This window comes from Myotis lucifugus, unplaced genomic scaffold (assembly GCF_000147115.1).
Source record: "Myotis lucifugus unplaced genomic scaffold, Myoluc2.0 scaffold_113, whole genome shotgun sequence".
NCBI lineage: Eukaryota > Metazoa > Chordata > Mammalia > Chiroptera > Vespertilionidae > Myotis > Myotis lucifugus.
In genome coordinates, this window is record NW_005871161.1 from 296129 (window position 1) to 319319 (window position 23191).

A 23191-nucleotide genomic window follows, 5' to 3' on the forward strand; every position below is an offset into this window, starting at 1 on the left:
TAAATCACTGGAGTTCATCTTCCCCTTAACTCTTTTTTTTAAATATATATTTTATAGATTTTTTACAGAGAGGAAGGGAGAAGGATAGAGAGAAACATCGATGAGAGAGAAACATCAATAAGCTGCCTCCCGCACACCTCCCACTGGGGATGTGCCCGCAACCAAGGTACATGCCCCTGACCAGAATCGAATCTGGGACCCTTCAGTCCGCAGGCCGATGCTCCATCCACTGAACCAAACCAGTTAGGCCCCCTTAACTCTTGTTAAAAGCCTCCAACCGTGTTCTTTTCCCAAGGGGTCCGCGCGTGTCACCTGCATCCCAGACGATTCATCTGAAGAGTTTGTTGTTACACTGATGGCTCTGGCAGCCACCGCGGTACGTGGAGGCTCTGGGACTGTCTCCGAGAGCCAGCCAATGGGCTCGCAAATAGAAAGCCCGAGACTGGGTGTAACAGCATCGTTTTCACAGGAAGCGTCTGCCCTCTTCTCCCTGTCCCTCCTCCAGGGCTAAGGCTCAGTAGGCCCTGAGTTCGCCCGCTGATCAGAACCTCCTGCCAAGTCTTATAAAAGACAGATTCCTGGGCCTCAACCCAAAGCTGCTGAGTTAGACTCTTGCGAAAGCCCAGGAATCGGTACTGTTTATAAAGCTCCCAGGTCACTCCCATCAGCGGGGTGTGTGATCCCTCAAATCTGATTCCTGCCATATTCCTCCTGGTGACAGCCACCGGCTGAGAGGGCCCACCCCGTGCTGGGCCGGTGATTCCTCCAATGTGGCTCGGATAAGCTCTCTTTCAGACACGTTCTGTCGAGAAGGTAACACGAGAAAAATGAATAAGGTACGTAAGGAGCAGCGTTAAGGATGAAGCCCGCACGTCCATCTTTGGTCTCATGTGCTCTGTGTCTTTCTGTTCTCTCCTAGCCCACCTTCTGTGGGGAGCAGAGACCACTCCCAGGCACCGGAAGTACAGGAAGGGGAACCCAACAAGAAGAAAGTAGACGACATGGAAGATGACCTGGAGTTCTGGAATAAGCCCTGTTTGTTTACTCCTGAGTCTAGATTGGAAACTCTTAGACATATGGAAAAACAACGAAGAGACAAAGAAAATTTAAGGTATTTCATTTCTCCCATCATTGAGAGTAAGGTTACACTCTCATACAGACTCTATTTTCATGGTTGCTCTTTCTTTCATTCATTATCTGTGATCAACCTTCCTTAGCCATCACACATAAACTGTGCTTTTTTTAAGTTCAGTGTTTTGTTGACTTGTATTCTCTAATATTTATGAATATCAAATGACCCTCAAAAGGTCATGAGTTACGGCATTTTTGGTAGAGTTTCGTTTGGATGTCTTTAGTTCTTTAAATGTGTCGAGTATTAGTAGGGCCTGGGTTAGTGGTAATAGTCATCATGACACCGAGAGAAAGACCACTCTGTCGGAAGAATGAGTTCCTTTGTGTATTTGCATTTGCAAAATCAATAATTAGAAATTAATTTCATTAGGTGCTGTATTTTCCTACTATAGCTCTCGGACATTTAACGGCATGCTTTCACTTTCACATTATTTATGTGTAATTGTCAAAAGCTAGAACGCACAAGCCGTTATTTCCAGAGTAGGATTTTTTGAAAGATAGGCTCCGTGCCTTTCCAGTTCCTGCCCTTGCTTAAGTCCAGTGTGCAGACTGTGTCACCCATGGGAACGCTTCCGATTCGGGAGCTGGGAATGCAGTCCGTCAGCTCTGAAATGCAGAAAGAAACCAAAAGAGGAGCAAAGCCGGTGCTGCTTTCATGAATTAGGTAGATAGCCGGGTACAAACATGAGAACCAAATTTCATTAAAATACTTGTCTATACAACTTGGTGATTTGGGAAGAACATCGGATGACTTCAGAAAGTGTGGATTCCTGTTGCAGCTCTGCCACTTATGCTGTAACTTCTCCTCCTCGGTTTCCTCCTCAGTTAAACAGGGACCACACACCCGCCTTCCCTGCCCCACTGTATTGTTAAAAGAATCAAATGGGCCAATAAATGTAAAAGTGCTTTGCAGGCTCAAGAACTCTTCGAAATGGAAATTCTATGTTTACTTAACAAGTACAGTATTTCTGATGTATATGCACCCAACTATATGTGTATATATATATGTATATATACAATATACTTGTATATGTTTATATATATGTATATAAATGTATACATATACAGGGTGTCCCCCCAAATGTGTGTCCACTTTGAATAATTATAAAGGTAGAATACATTTCATTTTCCAAATGTCATAGAATCTACAGCTATCAGCTATTGAAGTGTGTATATATTTTTGGGGAACACCTGTATATAGACATTACATTTCATTGGGCCTGAAAGCAGGATACATTTTTCCTTCCCTGACAGTCTCAGAGAGCACGGCTGACTCGGGTGAAGGCGCGGCCGCTGCTCAGTGCTCTGCATTCCACCTGAACAGATGTTCCGGATGCCCCTTCATCGTCCCGCTCATGAAAAATAATGTTCAAAGGAAGATTAATTTATTGGACCTGGGGGCCCAGTTTAAGAGGCAGGAAAGTGTAAATAGATTTATATTTTAAAATAAAATTAACTGACATAAATACCCAAAGAATAGGGAATCTAGTCAATAATATTGTAAGAACTATGTTCGGTGCCAGGTGGGTGCTGGAAATACCAGGGGGATCACTCTGTAAAATATATGATTGTCTGACCCTATGCTGAACGCCTGAATCTAACAAAATAATATTGAATATAAACAGGAATTGAAAAATAAAATTAAAAAAAAGAACAATACAAACCCGAGGCAAGGAATTACCTCCAATTTTGTCATCTAAACAAATTTGTCCATTTGATCATTGATCGGCTGCCTCCTGCGCGCCCCCTACTGGGGATCAAGCCTGCAACCTGGGCATGTGCCCTGGACTGGAATCCAACCTGGGACCCTTCAGTCTGCAGGCCGACGCTCTATCCACTGAGCCACACCACCTGGGGCCATCATCAATGCTTTTCTGTCACTTTTTACATCAGTAGGTGAAGAGCAAGCACATGTTTTCACAGCTACAGAATGTCTGTGACTATACCGCGTTGCCCCCGTCCCTCCTCCATGCGGGCGCTGGGGGCAGTTCCAGGGTGTTGCCACGACAGACAGTGCTGTGATTAGACCTTTTACATGGGTCCTTATGTGCTGGTATTTTTCTTTCTATAAAATGGATTCTACGTTGGCATTATAAAAATTGTCATTTTAACGAAAGCAGAAGCTGCACACACAAATGGAGAACTGACAGTGATCTGGGTAAATCATGCATAAAATTGACTTATTTGAATATTAATGGGTTTGGCATGAAAAGGATTTCTCCCCCCATGAAATTATCTGGCAAATCGTCTTGCTCACATTTTCGCTTTGCAGACATAGATACAACCGTACGGAAGCCTGGCTTCGCGGTCAATTTCCAGCACAGAATGGACTTCCTAGCAGCCAAGTGTGGATGTTGTCACACATTTCTGATTCCTTTTTCTTAACGCTCTTCCTCAGATCAGTAACTTATATTCCTCTTGTTTATTTTTCCCTCTTCCCTCTGCCCCTTGTTCCCACCCACCCCCAACCTTCAGCGAAAAGAAGAAGAAAGTGAAACCACCCAGGATGTTGATCACGGCAGATGGGAGGGCCCTGAACGTGAACGAGCCCAAGTACGTGAGCCCACGTGGAGACGAAGCAGCCCAATGGGTGGTGTCGGTCATTCCCATGACAGGTTTGCTCTGCAGAGAACACACCTGACCCCCTGACCTCTCTCCGCCAGCTCGATGACTCTAACAAGAACGACACGTGTGCACATTCGAGAGCAAAACATCCATTATGTTCTCGGGTGCACAATGTTACGTTTTACTTCCTTGACATCCAGAAAATGATCTTGACATACGGAAATCCTGGTTGTTTATGTCTCTCTCGAAACTTTGGGCCATCTACAGCTTTATGTCTGAAAATTGCCAGTGCATCATTCTTGTGTGTATTAATTTTTTAAGTTCTGCCATGAACACGCTGGCTGAGAATATTGATATGTCTCCAACCCATCTACTTTATACCCGGGAACACATCCTCAAAGCATTCGGGAGCTAGGGGAAAATTGATATAAATATCTCCAAGAAGTTAATGAGAGAGGAAAAACATTCACACTGGAAACCCTTAAGTGTAATAATATCTGATCTACCCTCTCTAATCCAATTCATTCTCTCCCTCCCTCCTGGACCCCCACCCCCCACCCCGCCCCCCACACACACATCAACTGTGCCCTCTGGAGCTTATTCTGTGTCAACAAAACCTGGACAATTCCAATAGCTTCTTAAGTACACTCTGTGGTTCCTCTCTTGGCCTCCTGTAATCTCTTCTACTCAGCTGAACAAAGAAGGGGGAAGAAAAGGAAGGATACACACTGCCTCTCTTTAGTAAAATTCCCAGGAAGCGCCATACAACACTTTTCCTTCCCAGAACTAAGTCACATGACCTCATCTAGCTGCAAGGGAGGCTGGAAAATGTAGTCTTTATTCTGCAGAGCCCTGTTCCTAGGGGTGCTGTTCCTAGTGAGAAAGGGGAAGCAGATCGTGGGGAATGAACGCAATCTCTGCCATAGGAAACCTCTGAAATTACCTTTCAAGTGATGTGTGAAGGGAGAGTTTGGGTTGGCTGGCTGGAACATCGGGGAGTAGCAACCAAGGCAGAGGGGCCAGCACATTAACAAAGCTCCCGAGATGAGCTTTATAAAATGCACAGGCCATTTGAGTAACTGAAGTCCCGTACAGCTGGACTGTTGGAATCAAGGAGAGTGGCTGCTACAAGCAGACAAACTGCTGACAGCCAGACCTGTGGCTAATGTTACATTTTCCGAACAGTTGAGCTTAGATTCTTCACTACTGCTGGGTTATGTGTTTTACAGAATAACGTGCTAAGTGAAGTGCTGGAAAGAAAAGGGACCAAGTAACTCTGACACAGTGATTCTGCACAGCATGGGAGTCACACACAGGACTTGGCCTCAGGGTGTAGCTGAGAGGCCTAGGGCTTTACAGTCCTGTCTCTCCAGCCCGTGGCCTCTTTCCCAGCGGTGGCAGCTTCTCTGAGCCTCTGTTTCCTCATCTGTGAAATGGGGGGATAAATAATGTGCAGGCCCAGCTGGTGTGGCTCCGTGGTTGAGGGTCAACCTATGGACCAGGAGGTCACGGTTCCATTCCCGGTGAGGGCACATGCCCGGGTTTCGGGCTCGATCCCCAGGAGTGGGTGTGTAGGAGGCAGGCGATCAATGATTCTCTCTCATCATTGATGTTTCTATTTCTCTCTCTCCCTTCCTCTCTTTCTAAAATCAATTAAAAAATATTTTTAGAAAAATAAAATAAAATAATGGGCAGTGTCTCAGCATTTCCCAAGGCGATGGAAAGGTGGAGGGAGAAGAAAAAAGATGGCTGGGGAATAGGAGACAAGACCATTTAAAACTGAAGGACTAGCATGCATGTTGGAGAAGGGGAGAGAAATACAGCATTTAGTTCTCCATGAATATTCCCAATAAAATGGAAAGGAAAACTTTAACCACCAGATGTCTCTGTCTCTGCACCAATGCTCATTTTGTGTCTGTAATTTACCTTACGATCCGCACCTTTAAGCAATGTAAACAAATTATGAGCACATTATAGGTGTCCGTTGACATTTTTAAATCAACGTCGACATTTCATTGTTCAGCTACCAAAATAAGTGTGTCATGGGAAATTACAATAATGATGAAATTTGCTTTTGGTAATGGGACGAAGCTACCTATAAAGTATTGCTAAAGATGTCATCTTTTTTTTCCTCCTCCTTCTTCCCAAAATGGATTATTCCTTAGACTTGACTTCTCTTTGAAAGATGATGAGAAACGCAACCAGATCATCCTGGACCTGGCTGTGTACAGGTAAAGACATTTCATTGTGCATTTATGTAACGGCACTTCCACCTGTTTCCATTCTCCGTTGCGACCTCTTGAGTTGTGACACATTTTGAAATGAAACTTGGTTTGATATAAAACAGTACCCCCTCCTCTCCCGGCACTTCTCTCTACCCCTCCCCCCCCCCCCCCCACACACACACTTTTTGATTTCTACCTGACAAACTATAAATTTACTTGTATTTTTAAAAATCTATGGTCAAGGCAAGAACTTTGTTTTGTTTGCTTGTTTCCCCCTTCTTATGTCTCCAGCACCTAAAACAGTGCCTGGTACCTGGTGGGAATTCAGTAAGTATAGGAATGAATGAATGAATGAATGAATGAATGAATGCTGATGATGGGAGTCAACATTTGTACACATAAATTATAGTACAGGTCTTCCTCTTTTTAAGGGCTTTTTTACTTGCTCTCTTTTATTCGGTCTCTCATATCCCAGTGAACCAGGAGGGCTTATTACCCTGGAGTTACCCAGGAGGGGGTACATTTTCAGAGAGTGAGGGAAAGCCAGCAATCTGAGCACTGAAGATCCAGGGATGAGAAGCAGTGAGGTCGGCGTAGAACGGGCAGGAGGGTGCTTGAGGCAGAGAAAAGCAGCACACGCAAAGGCCTCGCCGGTTGGGCCAGGTGGACACACCTTCCGAGGCCCTAAGCATGAGAAAGAATATGCCATCCACTCATGTGGCAGGTATTGAACCTGAAGTTTTAGGAGACCTTGACTCTACCTTTTAGTACCAGGATTTTGTAAAAATAAAATGACGTTTTATAAACACTAACTGTGTTTATAGGCAGCATGCATGTATCTTCATAGCTATCTTAGGGAATAGGCACTATTTTTATCTTGATTTTACAGATGAGGAGGCTGAGCTTAGAGAGGTGAAGGAATGTGGTCCCAGGTACTAACACAGGAAGGCGTGGAGCCCTCCCTCACAGGTGTGTGTGCCTGAACCTTGTGCCTGTAACCCCGGGGTTCCCCACCTGCCTGGATGTGTCTGATTTTTGAATCATCACTGGATTTTCTACTACTCACAATCAGTATTTTAAAATATATAAGTAGCCCGGCCGGTGTGGCTCAGTGGTTGAGTGTTAACCTATGAACCAGAAGGTCACAGTTCGATTCCCAGTTAGGACACATGCCCAGGTTGCGGGCTTGATCCCCAGTAGGGGGTGTGCAGGAGGCAGCAGATCAATGATTCTCTCTCATCATTGATGTTTCTCTCCCTTCTTCTCTGAAAAAAAAAAATATGTGTGTGTGTGTGTGTGTGTGTGTGTGTATACACACACACACACAATATATATATATATAACTATAGTGTTTGGCTAAAGGAGAGGTGAAATCTACATCTTCCATTTGCCCAGAAAGTCAAGGAGAATAATTGCCAGCCGATCCCGGGGTCACTGCCATAGACTCTGCTCACTCAGCAGGCCGTGCATTCCAGGGAGGCAAAGCCCACGGGGGAGATGCTATCAGAGCAGCTGCAGGGCACCGCCAGGGATGCAGAGCAGCTAAGGAAGCGGGGCCGGGGTTGCAGGCCCCTAGCAGAGTGCAGTCAGCATCCCTGGCTATTCATGTCAGTCTTAGGGGCTTAAAATAAAATATTCACGAAAGACCACGGCAAGCTGGTTTTTGCAAGCCTCTGAGGTTTCAGACCTCTGATACTTTTGGGTTAGGGGCAGTCAATGCCAAGTGTACACATGGGCCTAAAAACGGAATTGCTGATACGTTGCATTTCCTTTGGTCTGAGGATTAACTCAAAGCTAATTTTTTAAGGCCTGTTTAGCATGGACATTTTAAACTCTCTCCATTTAAAGGGGTCCCCTAAGTGAGGGTTTGTATTTGTAAATTTGTTTGCAAACTTAATGTTCTTGGAAACTCACAAGACTGAGTGTGTTTCATGTGTTGAATTTTCAAGGTACATGGATACCTCTCTGATCAATGTTGACGTGCAGCCAACTTACGTGCGAGTAACGGTCAAGGGAAAGGTAAGGATGCCCTGTGGGCTGGCTCCGTCTCCAAAGCCTACCCTTGGACTATGCTAGTTGCCTGAACGTTTTTTTAAAGTAATATTAAAATGGAAAAGGAGAAAGCCAATCAGAGAGCTGTTTCTTAGGCACGTGACTCTGCCAGGGGATGGGTATTTAGCAGGAATGCTTGCTGACCGCTGTGTGGCTGGATAAATTAATATGTTTATCCTGTGTCTGTTGCGTGGGTACTTTGTCCAAGGCTGACTTTTATATATGTCGTAGGCTACACTTGAAATTATATTTAAATAATATGCCCATTTTAAATTTAAATTGCCAATGCTTTCCATTCTTGGTAAGTGTAGTTTCATCATTTTTGAAAGAGGAGTCTGTGCTAATTCTGATCATTCATCTGAGGTCGCTCAAAGACTTTAAAATGGAAACGTGTTCATGTCTTATGACAGTGATTTTTATCTGCAAATTCTTTATCAGCCACATTAACAAAATAGACCGATGAGTGTTTCCTTTGATTTTGATTGATGATTATTCTTTAGACTGACTGTTCATTAAAATAGGTAAAACAGGTCATGCATGTCAAGCACAGCCCATGTATTAGTGTTCTTCTAGTCAATCTAAGCTCGTCTTTAAAAATTGAATGTGGAGTCGTAAACTTGTCATGAAAATACCTCCTCAAGCAACTACTCTCTCATGTCAGATGCCCTTGCTCTCTGACACCTGGTGTTCACTTTCAGCCATTTCAGCTCGTCCTTCCGGCAGAGGTCAAACCTGACAGCAGCTCTGCTAGAAGGTCTCAGACGACAGGGCATCTGGTCGTCTGCATGCCCAAGGTGGGTGACGGCACTGGGGTCCACTTCACGTCCGGGTATGTTGGTTCCCGCGGGTACTTGACCTGCCAGGGCTGAGTAGGACTTCTGATCCAGGTTCTTCTGGCTGAGAAAGCCCGAAAGGCTATTCCCAGCAGCTCAGGCGGGAGAACAAAGACCCAGGAGAACAGAGAGCAGGACTGGGGCTGGGCGGGGCCCAGGGTGACTAGTCCTGCCAGGAGTTCTTGTCTTCCGGCAGCCGGCCCTGCCTCTGCAGACCAGAGCGTGGGTGGGAGTTGGCCTTTGTAAATAGCAAGGTTCTTCAAGCAAGTCTGTTACCGGGTGGTCAGTACTTTCCTTACCCATAACCGTGAGAGGAGATGCTGTCAGCCTTGGTATGTGTTTAAATTCCAAACATTGAGCTTACCATGTTTGTGACTTGGGGCAAATGATGAATCTTTCTAGGCCTCTCTGTCCTAATTAATGCTTAAGAGAGACGATACACACAGCAATCACGTATCGTGAGCACTCAATAGATATTGCTAGTGTTATTTTTCATATCATGTTTATGATACGGACAAGATATTATTTTAACTAAAACTCTTTTTTGCCTACTCTTTGCGGGGAGGGGTGGCGTAGATGTACTTTTGCAATGAATCAGAGAAAGAGACAAAGAGCTCTCTCCTGTCGCCGCGGAGTAACAGGTCCTCTAGTCGGTTCGGCCAGCTGAGTCTGTAGTGCAGTCCTGGACAAGTGACCCGATCTCTGGCCAAAGAGATGGCAGCGCTTTGTTGAGTTTCCATTGTTTTCCATTTGGTTACTGTCACCTCATGGCATGAGCTGGGGGTGGGTCAGCTTTGCCCAAGTCGCTCGGGTCAAAGGGGAAGAATATATAAGCCAGTTAACGTGGGGTTTGGCTTGTGAAGAAGAGAAGGAGAGGGCCGGGCGTGACTGCTGCAGCGAGTCTGCCCTTGATTGACCAGGGAGGCTTCGATAATGACCTAATAATCCTTCATTTTCCCGGAGCCAGTTTTGCCACAGATTGATTATGGGTAATCTATGTATTTTCACTCTGAGGCAATAAAACAGCAAGTACAATTTGTTGTCGAGCAAAAAAATAAATACAACTGGAAGAATCTCATTGTCCTTGGTGACGGCAGGGAATTAAGGAAATGTATGCTAATTAGAATATCCTATAGGGAAATGGAAGAGATCATTTAATTACCTCAGGACTTTGATGTAGGCATTTGTATAACACTATGATCAGCAGGGGTGTGTGTGTGTGTGTGTGTGTGTGTGTGTGTGTGTGTGTGTGTGTATTTGTTTGGGGAAACTTCCATTCTGACTGAGAAGCCAAAGACTTAATGGCAGCTGCTACTTCCTCAAAGGAGATCATGGTTCGTGTGCTATCGCAGGGGGCGGGTAGCTGATCCGAAGCCTTTGCTGCTGCTGCTAATGCATCTTTCAAATAAACACAGCATCCTATTTCCATGAGCCTTTCGGTGTTTAGATCTGTAAATTTTCCATGTTCAATACACCTGAAAGCCATAAAAGTTTCATATCCAATAATGTATGTTTTCCGTTTATTACTCTTACTTTATGTCTCTCAGAAGTTTTTTTGTAGTTTTTTTCTCTAGAGCTGCTACATATTCGCAGGTACCATACGTACAGTTTGGGTTCCCATTTTGAGTGGGAATTCCCGCATTACATTTTCCTAGAGTTTATGCTTGGCCTTCCGTATATTTTCTTAAGTGTGAGGTCAGACTGAGTTATACGCCTGTAAACAGTCTCCCCATCAGCGGCCGGTGAGTGTGGGGCACCTGACCTCCTCCCAGGCCAGCGTAACCGGACTTCACTGAACATTTGCGTTCACCAAGGGGCTTGCGTCAAGTCATTAAATTAAACTCCCATCTAGGCCCTCGACAGACAATTATAGGGACACTCCCGGAATATGCTCCGTGATGTCCTGTGGGAGTTCTTGCAGAATAATTAGCCGAGATTAAGGAAGTTGCCATGTGAACCGAACAGCAAAATATATTTACAGCTCCAGTGGGTGAACATATTGCTCGGTTCTGCTCCAGTGAGCACAGAGGTGCAGGTCAATGTGAAGGTCACTGTTACAGGTCATGACTCTAAAAAACACAGCCTCAGATGCCCTTCTCCTTATCGGTTGGACATCCATTTCTCAGGACGTTTTACTCAGAGAGACTTGCCTGTGCCCATCCTGAACTCACCTCTAGTCTCTGGGTGATCATTTCAGTGAGGGCTTGCTGGGTCGTCCTGTTCCATTCATACTTGCACTCTTTTCTAGAACACTACTCCTCACTCCTAAAACTTCCAGAAGCAGCAGGTTAACTTCCACAGCCTTCATCCCTCTTGTCTTCCCCTGCTAGGCCTTCCTTCCGGACTCTACGAATGAGCTGGCTGTGATCCATCCAAACCCCTCAAATACGTGTGGGCTCCTGTTTCCACTGGCCTTGGAGAGGCCACGATCCCCTCCGACAGCCCCCTGTTCTCTCTGCTGCTCGTCGAGTTTCCCCTCTGCATCTTACATTAGGAAACATGCTGAGCCATCTCCCTTGCTAACAACAGAGCACAATGAAAACGCCCCCCTCCACTTACTGCCCTGACCTGCTTTACAACAAAACTCTTAGCACAGACATTTATGTCTGCTTGCTGGTCCTTTCTCCGGGCCAGGCCTCTGAGCGTTGGCCAGCCTAGTGACTGAATTCTGGGACCCTTTCTCTTCTCCCTGTATATTCATTCCCTGCATAATCTCTTCTAATCTAAGGATTTTAAATAACACCTCTAGGTCTCCATCATCTTCTAGTTGCCAACTAGAGAATCAGGAAAAGCGAACACAATGAGGAAAAATTCTCAACCTTCCTAATGCCGCGACCCTTTAATACAGTTCCTCATGTTGTGGTGACCCCCAACCATAAAATTATTTTCGTTGCTACTTCATAACTGTAATTTTGCTACTGTTATGAATCGTAATGTAAATATCTGATATGCAGGATGTATTTTCATTGTTCGCGACCCACAGGTTGAGAACCGCTACGTATTTTTACAACATCTCAGTAATATCAGTACCTACTAAGATAGTGAGCAGTTACCGCCCACTGATCCAGAAAGAATGGCTGAGGGAATAAACCATGTTTTCAGTGACTACGCAGGGATGAGAAGAAAAGAGTCACATTTCAGAGGCTGCCGTGGATAGGGGTTCTAGAAACCTCGCCCACTTGGCGATATGACTGAAGGGTCATGACCTGGGGGGGGGTGGGGAGGTAATGAGAGGACACCCGATCCTCAGAAGGTCTTGCAGCCTGTCTAAATGGTTCCCAAACTGGGCCTTGACTTGAATGAAGGTGGTCTTGGGTGAGTACCACCCACCCACACATGCCTCACAAACCCAGTGAGGAAGTAAACATCGCCATGGACTCAAATTTTTTGATAGATAGATAAGTAGATAGATAGATAGATAGATAATAGATAGATAAGCAGATAGATAATTGTTTTTTTCAAATAGTCCACAGCACACACAGTTCAGCTAGGCGCTCCCTGAGACATGAGTGGGAGCCAGGAGAAACTCAGTCAGTGTTTGGGAGTCTGGTTATACCAGGTTGTTCTCTTCCTCCTGAGAGTCCCACAGTTGTTGCAGGGTTAGATTGTGAGACACAGGCTGTAAAACACTGTTTTAACTTGAGGTCTCCCAGAAGCGCAACCTACTGTAGAGCTGTGAGTGCGGCAGTCTATTTGGTCAGTGAGGGGATGCTGGTCGGGAGCAGGGAAGGGAAGCAGCCACTAGGCAGTGTCCTACTGAGCCAGCATCCCCGCGGGCAGCTCTAGGGTGCAGATCGCACACCTCGGGACCCCTCTGCCCAAGGGGCGATGGGGCTGGGATGGGGCACACCAGGCCCAGGCTCTGTGGCTGATGGCTGCTCCTGCTGTGGGGGTGCTGGGGTGGGGGAGGGGTGGTATAAACGTCCCAGCACTTCCGCCCTGTGGCTGGCGTGGACCAAGCAGGATGGTCATGTGGACGGAGGACATTTCCAACCGAGACTCTGGTGAGACTGCCAAAGGATGTTTTCCCTTCTTTTTAAACATCATTATCGCCCTTGGTGCTCGTCCTAACGTCCTCAGACATTTTCCGGTTTAGGCCGTGTTGTGGGTGTCAGATGAGATTGCACCTTACAAGCATGAAAGAATTTCAAAGGACCTGTTGTTAGTTAGACATGTTCTACTTTTACTTCAAAGTCTTGTAACTGTCAATATTGATTTCACATAGAAAGATTAGTAATCGCGCCTTTTAAAAATTTCCTCCGACAACTTGGGTAACTTTGGAATCAAAGCTAGTATTTTTTTTTTAAATATATTTTTATTGATTTTTTACAGAGAGGAAGGGAGAGGGATAGAGAGTTTGAAACATCGATGAGAGAGAAACATCGATAGCTGCCTCCTGCACACCCCGCACTGGGGATGTGCCCGCAACCAAGGTACATGCCCTTGACCGGAATCGAACCTGGGACCCTTCAGTCCGCAGGCTGATGCTCTATCCACTGAGCCAAACCGGTTAGGGCCAAAGCTAGTATTTTTTGTTTGTTTGTTTGTTTCAAAATTTACATTTTCTTTGCTGCTATGTATGTACTTATTTGAGATAGAATATACTTCAGAAATGTTTGACTTATATAGGTATTCTTATCTGTTCAAAGAGTTTATATACATAAACGTAGTCTAATGCCAGAGGGAAATAAAAATGTCTTATAGATTCTAAAGTTTTATATTAATACTAGAGGCCCAGTACAAAGAATTCATGCACTCGGGGGGGGGGGGGGGCGTCCCTCAGCCCGGCCTGCGCCCGCTTGCAGTCTGGGAGCCCTCTGGGGATATAGGCCCCCTGGGAGTGGGCCTAAGCCATCAGTCAGATATCCTTAGTGCTGCCGTGGAGGCAGGAGAGGCTCTTGCCACTGCCACTGTGCTTGCTAGCTGTGAGCCCGGCTTCTGGCTGAGTGGCGCTCCCCCTGTGGGAGTGCACTGACCATCAAGGGGCAGCTCCTGCATTGAGTGTCTGCCCCCTGGTGGTCAGTGCACGTCATAGTGACCAGTCGTTCCCCTGTTTGGTTGATTTGCATAATAGCCTTTTATTATATAGGATTACTCTGTTATAGGAATCTGTACTTTGTATATTCAAATGTTCAATATCAGAATTATGGGTAACTAACCAATCAACAGAAACACCAGAGATATGTAAGCAGGTGGACAGTTTATGTGACCCGCCACCTCTGGAGCTGCTACAGGATTGGTGGAAGCAGCCGCCATTTCAGTGTAGGGCGGGCCCGTGGCTGAGGGCCCTCCCACTAACTGATCCTGCTCCCCCACCCGCCCACCAGACCATGGGCCTATGTCAAGGCCACTGGTATCTAATGGGCGTAGGCAGTGCGGAAGTTTTATGAAGAAAATAAGGGGGAGACATTTTTAGAAACTGCTTCTGAGGCATGGGCGAAGACGCCGGATGTGCACACCAAACAAAATGCTGATGCACCGTAAATAAATTATACGGGAAGCATTAATACCAGGCGAGGGAATTGCTTCGTCTGTTGGGTTGTCCCAACGTGGAAGTGGGGTGCTAGAACTCAGAAATAGAAAGCTTTCTGCAACATCATGAACAACTTTAGACAATGAATGAATTATTAATCAAGCAATTAAAATATTTATTCAATTTACCAAAGATTTATTAAGAAGCTGGCATGAAGAAAGTGCTGTGGGAATTGCTGTGGGGGGAACAGTGAGTGACACTGGGCTCCTTGGTCCTTCTTCTGCCTTTTCCCTGTTGACTCCCCTGACCGTCATCCCCGCAGGCCCAGGTCTGCCCTCGCCCCATTCCTATGCCCCAGTGTCGAGCAGGCTCAGCAAATACGTCTGATTACACCCATTTTCTTGCCCAGTCACTCTTTTCATTTGCCACCAGCAAGTCTTCATCTGAAATGGAGTGATGTCGGCCCTTTCTCATTCACCTTCACACAAATAACTCTGACGTTGAACCACGTGAAATCACCGCTGTGTGGGTCAAAAATGACCAGGTGCTGGTCATTTCTGCGGCTCACCCTCCACATCAGGAAGAAAAGCCATGTCTCTCTCCCTGGCATCTGTTCACCGGCTTTTTACACGGCTCACCCGGCCTCGGTGTCTCGCGTCGGCAGCTCTCAGAGTTGGTGAAGCAGCCACACACATGGCGGTCAAGTGAACAGAGACCGTGTCCCTGCAGGGTGCTGCTCGGCAGGTAATGCAACCTCATCGCCGGGCACTATTTCAGCAAAGGGCAGGCAGTCACCTGTCAGGAAAGTATCGGAAGGGACTGCGCCCTCTGCAGGACAGTCAGCCGCACGGCTCTGTGCGTGGTCAAGTGACGCTTGACATCCTGAAAACACTCATCTGTACCCGCGTGCCTCTCCCGCAACCCACTCTTCAAGTAGCTGCTTACATGTTTCTCTGTGGATTCAGGAAGCCATTAGTCCCACGTTACCTAATGTATTAAACAGTCTGTATTTTGGTCCTCCCAGCGTTTCCATTAGTCGCTCCTGAGTGTGCTTAGCACAAATGAAGGAGATGCTTGGTGTTAATGAACATGGCTTCCCAGAGGAGGAGCAGCAGGAGCCCGAGGTCATTGCCCCGGAGCGCCGAGCCCACGGTCCTCCGCTCGGGAGCAGGAGTCTCTCACCAGCAGAGTTTTACCTGCGGTTCATGTGAATGTGGGTGTCAGCATCTCGCACACGGCTGAGCCCTCAGTCCCTCCTAACTTTTCAGCTTAAAGGGACCTTAGAAACTCACTGAGCTGAAAATAGCTTTTAAAAAGAAGGGACACATTTAGATTCTGGTGCACAGCAAATTCTCTGCGAAGAAAGTCCCACATTTGTGATTCTGTTTGCATTTCCATAAACACAGAGGATCTTCGTCTGAGCTTATTACGTGACAAGTAACAGTGTTAGAAATGGGTGTTTTAAGACGCTAATTATGCCTGTGCTCCCGTTCTTGTTGGTGCATTTACAATACGAAGAGATGCACAACTTGGACCTTGGGCTCAAGAGCCTTCTTCTTAAAGTTGATATTCTTTTCTGTAATAACTACTTTTATTACACAGTCTTATAATTTACTTAATCCCACCAACTTTAAGAAGAAATTCAACATATCTTTTTAAAATGTTTTCCCTTGTTATTGAATTTATTGGGATGACACTGGTTATCAAAATTATACAGGTTTCAGGTGCACGACTCTGCCACACATCATCTGTCCACTGTGTTGTGTGCTCACCCCAAGTCAAGTCTCCTTCCATCACCATTTACCCTCCTTTTCCCTCCTCCCCCTCCCCGCAGACACCACACTGTTGTCCGTGTCTATGAGTTTTTTCTCTTTTTTCCTCTATCCCTCCACCCCCAACAGCTGTCAGTCTTCTCTCTATCTATGATTTTGTCTATATTTTGCTTATTAGCTTATTTTGTTCATCAGATTCCACATATGAGTGAGATCATATGGTACTTGTCTTTCTCTGTCTGACTTATTTCGCTTAGCATAATTCTCTCAGGTCCATCCATGCTGCCACAAGGGGTAAGAGCTCCTTTTTTTTTTTTTTTTAGCTGCATAGTATTCCATGGTGTAAATGTACCACAGCTTTTTTATCCACTCATCTACTGATGGGCACTTGGGCTGCTTCCAGCTCTTGGCTATTGGAAGTAATGCTGCAATAAATTTTCACTAACCTTGGCCTCATTCATGTAATTAAAATGTGTCCCTCACCTGTCAGAGGCATGACCTGCCCACCAGGGAGATGTGCCCAGTGAATGAAGCATTCCCCCGCCACAGAGAAGCTGCTGATGAGGGTGGAGAGAGCAATGGACACTCCGGATCTCTCTCTCCCTTGAAAAGAAAGGGCGGAAGCCCCCACCTTGGCCAGGGGACCAAGGCAACAGGAGGCCAGTTTTCAAATTCCTTCTCTCCGCCTCCACGCAATCCCTGTCTCATGGGGACACGGGGAGTTGGGGGGTTAAGTAAGTGAAATGTGTAAACTGCCTGGCTCGCACAGCAGCGTGGCCCGGCATGCTGTCGGGGCTGTCACGCACCCGCACGGCCTCCCAGCCCCTTCCTCGGCGAGCTTCCTGAGGGAGGTTCCTGGGTCTGAACAGCTGTCCTGGATGTTTGTTGGATCAGATCGATTGGTTTTAGTTGTGGAGACGTCCCATACGCAGCACTGAGGTCATTTAGCAAAAAAGAAGCTGTAACATCACAGAATTTTTCAGACCAGGGAGGGACCTTGGAGATCACATCTAATTCCTTCATTTCTCAGAGGAAGAGACCGGAGCCCAATGAGCTGGGAAGACGGGGACTCGCGGTCCCAGCTGCCGTGCGCTCAGGGCGGTGTGTCAGTCCCATCTGGGTCCCCAACACTCCCCAAGGGCCGGGCCTGCTGCTGGCGCTCAGGAAACTCATTAGTAAACGAACTCACTCGCCGCATCCCCCGGCATGTCCTTTGAAACATAGCTGTGGCCTTGCAAGACTATTGTGAACAGATCTATTCTGTTTTATACCTTCCAGGCCACATAGAGAGTGTCAAGTGAGACTGCCATGGACTGTGTAGTGAAAATTAAAGCGCTTTAGCATCTTAAGATATATCCATATTCATGTGTAATATGTTAAAAGACATGACAGAGCGTAACACACCACTTAGCGTGTGCTGTATTTTCATTCCAGGTGGGAGAAGTGATCACAGGGGGCCCGCGAGCGCCCGCGTCTGTGCGGAGTACCTCGGACAGCAGCAGGGAGCACACAGGCGACAGGTACCGCCTCCTGGGCTGGGCTGTCTGTGTCTTCATCCTCTCATTCTCTTCCCTCTCACGGGCCGCTGGGAGCACCTCCCAAAGAGATGCAATTATTTAAAGTTTCAAAGTGAGTCATACCAGGAAGGTTAGTTCCCAAAACTTAGACTCGTGATGGGCAAGGTCCTGGGTCCCCGAAAACAAATCGGTGTCCCTGAAGGTCCCGATTTCTTGCGATAATACGAATGGTGGTGTCGGCAGCGACCACTGCGGGCGTTTCCTGAGCCCTTGCTCTGTGCCAACACGTGAACCCGCACGAGCTGTGTCCTCAGTTCACAGATGGGGAGCGTGAGGGAGAGGGAGGCCATGTCACCATGCGGTGCTGGGACGCTGCTGAGCCTGCTGCTGGTGCTGCGCACATGCCTGCCTGGATGGCCCACATGTCACCCCATGGAGTCCGACCTCTCAGGCTGCCGGGGCCAGAGGCCCCGTCGTGTCTCCTCCTGTGAGAGGTCATCATCTAGCCTTCGCTGAAGCTTCGTGCCACCGGGACCTTCACCCTCTCGAGAGAACGTCCACCCCTTCTGAGTATTTCCTGGTGTTGGCAAGCCTCTCTGATCCCTCACTGAAGACTCCGGCTCTGCCCCCTGGGGACCCTCAAACAAAGCCCACCGCCCCCGCCCCCCCTCCAGGCAGGGATGCCCCTTACAGTATTTCGGACAAAGCTCTCATTATTTCCCAATTCCTCCTCAGAATGAACACCCCAATTCTTTCAACTTTCCTTCTACTTGCCATGATTCCAGACTCCTGCCGTCCAGATGGCAGAGTCTGTTTTGAATCCCTACACACTATCTTGGTGACACCAATGTCTATGCTGGAATTATCACCCTATAAACACCTGAGCAGGGGCTGTATTGATCTCTTGCATCATACAAGCAGGTAGGCGCGCGTGCATTCAGAGACCGCTGTCGGAGGTGCGCATGGGTTTTCTAACACGGGGTTGGTTTGAACGGGTATGGCATTCAGTTCCTCCTGGAGAGTGCAGAGCTGTGGCTAGCCTTGGAGACCCACTCGTGTGCCCCAGCCGTGATTTCCATTTCAGATACACGTGTAGCCGACAGAGACTCACGGGCACTGTGACTGTCATGGATACTCATGGTCATAATTAACCCCCAACAGCATCAACATGGCATCAACATGTAAAGATCAGAACCTCATTTGGGAGGGATCGGGTCGAGACGGGAAGCCCAGTCCCGCAAGCAGTTTGGAGCCGATTTTACTCCCAGGAAACCCGTCATCACTGTGACCCCACTCGGTGACCAGAGAGGTCTTTGCGCCATTCTTCCCAGTAGCACCTCCGACGTTATTTTCATCTTGATTAGTAAGAATTGATCCCCTCGCGGCCATACCTGGTGTGTGGTGCTCCTGAGCCACCGACAAGCTTCATTACCCACATTGCCCTGGGCCCTGGCCCGTCCCGAAGGTACTCGGCCAGGAAGATGCTCTGGGGCAGACCCGAAGGCACTGCCAGTGAGGAACCACTTGACTCTAAATTCAAGGTTGGGGGTTTTTAACCACCAGCTGCCATGGAAACCACCAGATCTTGTGGAAATGTCAGCGTGTGGTGACAACTCATCTCTCCTCAGTCCCCCTGGGCCAGCCTCCTCTCAGCCCCGGGGGTGGGCTCACTTCTTATTCCCTCCTACACGAGAGGAGCCCTCCGAGACCCCACCCTCGCCCTGTAAGACTGCCCACCTGGCCCGCTCAGGACCTCGGCCTCTGTCCCCGGACTCCATGGGGTCAGCGTGACCAAGCACAGCCTCAGGGGGCCAGTAGATGCCCTCGGGGCAAAAGTGGCTTCAGGATCTGCTTCCCTCTGGGCTCCTGCATCCACTAAGTTCTGATCTTGGGTAGTTCCTTGTTGTCAGGTTCTTCATGACTTCTAGAAAAATTTCAGCTGGAAATGGGAGACTTTGGGCCAAATATGCCAGCCCGCATATCGCTATTCTTATGCTCTTTAATAGAAGGAATCAATCTTTGATGTTTTTACGCCTAGTAATACTTTTTTTTTTGCTTCCTTTTTTGGTAATAAGTATATCAATTTTGTCTTCCAGTTATTCTTACTAGACTTAGCGGTTCTGCTTCTGGCAGCCAGGTGGTGGGTAAGACCACGCCGGGCACCTGGGCTTCAGGCCCCGGGCTCTGAGGAGGAAGCAGCAGGGAGAAGAGCCGCCGCCTCTTTCTGTGGGGATGAGTGCGGCCCTCGCGCCCCAGGCCTGACTGCTCACTGTCCCTTACCCAGAGCGTCCTGAGTAATTAAAGTCCTGCCTGCCAGTCAGCCCTCGCCTCCGAGGTGGGAGAGCGGCAGATAACCCGTCCAGGCTGAGCTCACTCTCTATTACTGAGACCGGAAGTTGTGGCCCAGGAGACACGCTGGCAGCGAGAGAGACTGCTTTTCCACAAAGTCAAGGACAACGCAATCATAATAGATGATTTGGGTGTTTACTTAATTAAGCCACTGATATCATAGCCTTTTCAATAAGAATCTAGTAATTAAAAAGTAGAACGCTATTTAATAATAACTTTAAATATTTTTTAAAGATTTTCTTTGAGAGAGAGAGAGAGAGGGAGAGAGAGAGAAAGACAGAAACATCAATTGGCTGCCTCCTGCATGCCCCCTATTGGGGATCAAGCCAATAACCCAAACATGGGCCCTGATCGGGCATCAAACTGGCAACCTTTCAGTGCACGGACGATGTTCAACCTACTGAGCCACATCAGTCAGAGCTAATAATGACTTTAATGTGGGTCCCTGAAAACTATAACTTCCTGCATAGTTTATAGTGTACAATCAAGGTCTTACTACACTGTTGGATGTAGTTACCAGGGGACCTGTGTGTCTACATGGACCCCTGGATGGCTGGCGTCTAGAACATAGTAGACACTTAGCATATATCTCCGCAGCTGCCTGGGCCTTCGCACAGCCCGGTAGCACTTGTTCACACCCCATTACTCCAAGGTCATGCTCCTGCTTCTACAAGGCCCCGAGCCACGGGAAACCAGGCACAGCCTCTTATCGGTGTTGCCATGCTGCAGGGGTAGTACCTACCATGTTTGCTGCAGAAATGAATGCGCGAGTTGAATCTGTTTGTGATTGAATTTTAAACGATGTTCCAATTTCCCTTGGCCTTTTTTTGTTGTTGTTCTAGAAGCAGACAAACTGAGAAACTCGAGGTGGATCCCAGCAAGCACTCGTTCCCCGACGTGGCTAACATAGTCGGAGGGAAAACACCCGCACCCAGAAGAGTCCCACCCGAACCCAAAGTCATGCCACGTGAGGAAGATCCAGGCTTTGAAGATGACCCGGAAGTGCCCCCGCTGATCTGACACGCCAGGCTGCAGCGACTGGGACCCCCTCCCAGGACCCAGCTCTGCTCAGCGCGGAGAGTGTATGCGTCTCGCTTGTGGGACACACACAGAGCTATTTACCAACATCACCACCCCGGTGTCGTAGCTCCCACTTGCTGCAGTAATATTTTTAAACCCCTTTAAAATGAACAGTGTACCTTAAATGTGCTATAACCCACTATTTGTCTAGAATAAAGTGTTTGCTAGTGAAAATGAATGTTCAGTAAATCATAGAACTAACCTAATGCAAATATTCCTTAAACAACCAGAACACATGGTGTTATGGACCGAATGTTTGTGCTCCCCGCCCCCCCAGTTCCCATGTTGAAGCCCTAATCCCACGGAGGTGGTGCTTGGAGGTGGTTAGGTCAGATGAGGTCATGAGGATGGGCCCCCTGGTGGGATTAGTGTCCTTAGAAAAGAGGAACCCCAGCTCGCTTTCTCTCTCCCCCCTCTTCTCTCTCTCCACCTCGTGAGGACGCTGATAAGACAGCCATCTGCACGCCAGGAAGGACTTCACAGGAACCGCACCAGCCGCACCTTGAACTCAGACGTCCAGCCTCCAGAACTGTGAGAAACTGTTTCTGTTGTTCAGGCACCACCCAGTCTATGGTATTGTGTTACGGCAACCTAAGCATCTGCTGTGTCAACCTCCCCCACCCCCCCCCCAATATGAATGCCCCCTAGAGGACTAATCTGGGCCCCAACCTGTTGTGAGGTCACAGCTCCCACCACTGCCCCTTGGGCACAAAGCTGCCCCACACGGAAGTTGCCACCCTTCCTGCCAGTGCATGTGGCCCTCGGAGGGTGGGGCTGTGTGTTCCCAGGGCCGGGTGAGCCTCTCAGGGTGATGAGAGCAGCATGTGCTGCCAAGGCCCAGGGCCGGGGTGGGGGCCCTGCTGGAGGGAGACCGTGAAACTGAACCCTGCCTCCCATTGAGCTCAACACATCAAGGTTATTTTTAAAAATATATAATTTTTATTGATTTCAGAGAGGAAGGGAGAGGGAGAGAGAGATAGAAACATCAACAATGAGAGAGAATCACTGATGGGCTGCTTCCTGCATGTCCCCCACTGGGGTGGAGCCCATACCCCAGGCCTGTGCGCTGATGGGAATCAAGCCGTGAGCTCTGGTTCGTAGGTGGGCGTGAGCCATGCCGGTCGTCACTACAAGGTTATTTTTAGGGCTGAGTGTGAAGGTGAGCCTCTAGATCCCCTTGCCTGGGCCTTCGTAAAGGCGAACCCTGTCTGTCTGAGCCTTCGCCGAGGTGGGTTTGCACAGTGAGCCAGAAGGTGCAGCGTCGTCTCCCGCTCGGGGCCCGACTCGAATTTCCCTGCCTGAGCCCATCTGCTGACAAAGAAGGGACAGCTTGTGTCCCAGACACTCCTGGGGAGCTCTCCGCGTGCCAGTGCTGCTCCGCCCAGCCTGCCCGCCCCTCGGGGCACATCCTCTCCTCCAGGCGCCTGTCTCTGATCTCTGCCAGGGCCCTGACCACGCAGCACGCCTGCCGATTGCACGTGACCTTTACTTGGAGGGCCCATGACCTCGGGGAACGCACTTCTGCAGGGGAAGCCCTTCCTTCCGGCCCTCTGGGTGTGCGGCGGCTGGTAGCACCGGACTAGAAGTGACAGCATCTTTTCCCTCTCTACCCCGTCTACCCGCCGGCAGACGATGGCCACCCCTCAGCATGTAGTTGACAATGAGCGCAGTGATGGAGCCACCTGCCACCGTGGCCGGCCTTACGCACATTCGGGCTGTCCAGGAAGGTGTGAGGAATTCTCTCCCAGGTCAGGGGTTCAGCCAGCCTTGCCCCAGTGGGTGAAGATATGGACCTGCCCCTGCCCCTTAACTACCATCCCAGGGGCGTTACATCCTAGGACTTGAGAGAGGCCCCGTGCACTCACACTCTTTCCAGAACGCCCTTTCCCACGCCTCTCTCCCCTCATGTCCTGTCTTATTAACTCTCTTTCCAACGAGATACTGTGATCTATCCGACACCATACTGATTCATAAGAAAACTGTACACAATTCCATACATGTACATCAGCAAGATTAAACCCTTACCTCCAATGACATGTGAAGAATCCCAAACTCTCTCCCTGCATGAAAACATTTGCAGTGACTCTAGTTTCTCACCTGCCGTGTCTCTTTAAATCAACCCCTTACTCTTTCCCCCTATTAACCAGCCAGGTTGCTAAGCTGGTGTTAACACCACCTTGCAGGGGTGTTAAAG

The 23191-nt window shown here is 48.1% G+C and overlaps 1 protein-coding gene across 1 annotated transcript in view; it reads left to right on the forward strand.

The window, feature by feature from the left end:
- The window catches only part of LRRC6 (leucine rich repeat containing 6), a 32144-nt gene extending 10987 nt beyond the window's left edge, over window positions 1-21157 (forward strand). The window contains exons 6-12 of the mRNA XM_014459674.2: window positions 920-1111; window positions 3607-3684; window positions 5862-5927; window positions 7871-7940; window positions 8672-8767; window positions 17486-17571; window positions 20760-21157. Of these exons, the coding sequence (XP_014315160.1) occupies window positions 920-1111; window positions 3607-3684; window positions 5862-5927; window positions 7871-7940; window positions 8672-8767; window positions 17486-17571; window positions 20760-20937 (766 nt within the window). The 3' untranslated portion in view covers window positions 20938-21157. The remainder of the gene's footprint in view (window positions 1-919; window positions 1112-3606; window positions 3685-5861; window positions 5928-7870; window positions 7941-8671; window positions 8768-17485; window positions 17572-20759) is intronic.
- The last annotated feature ends 2034 nt before the right edge of the window (window positions 21158-23191 follow it).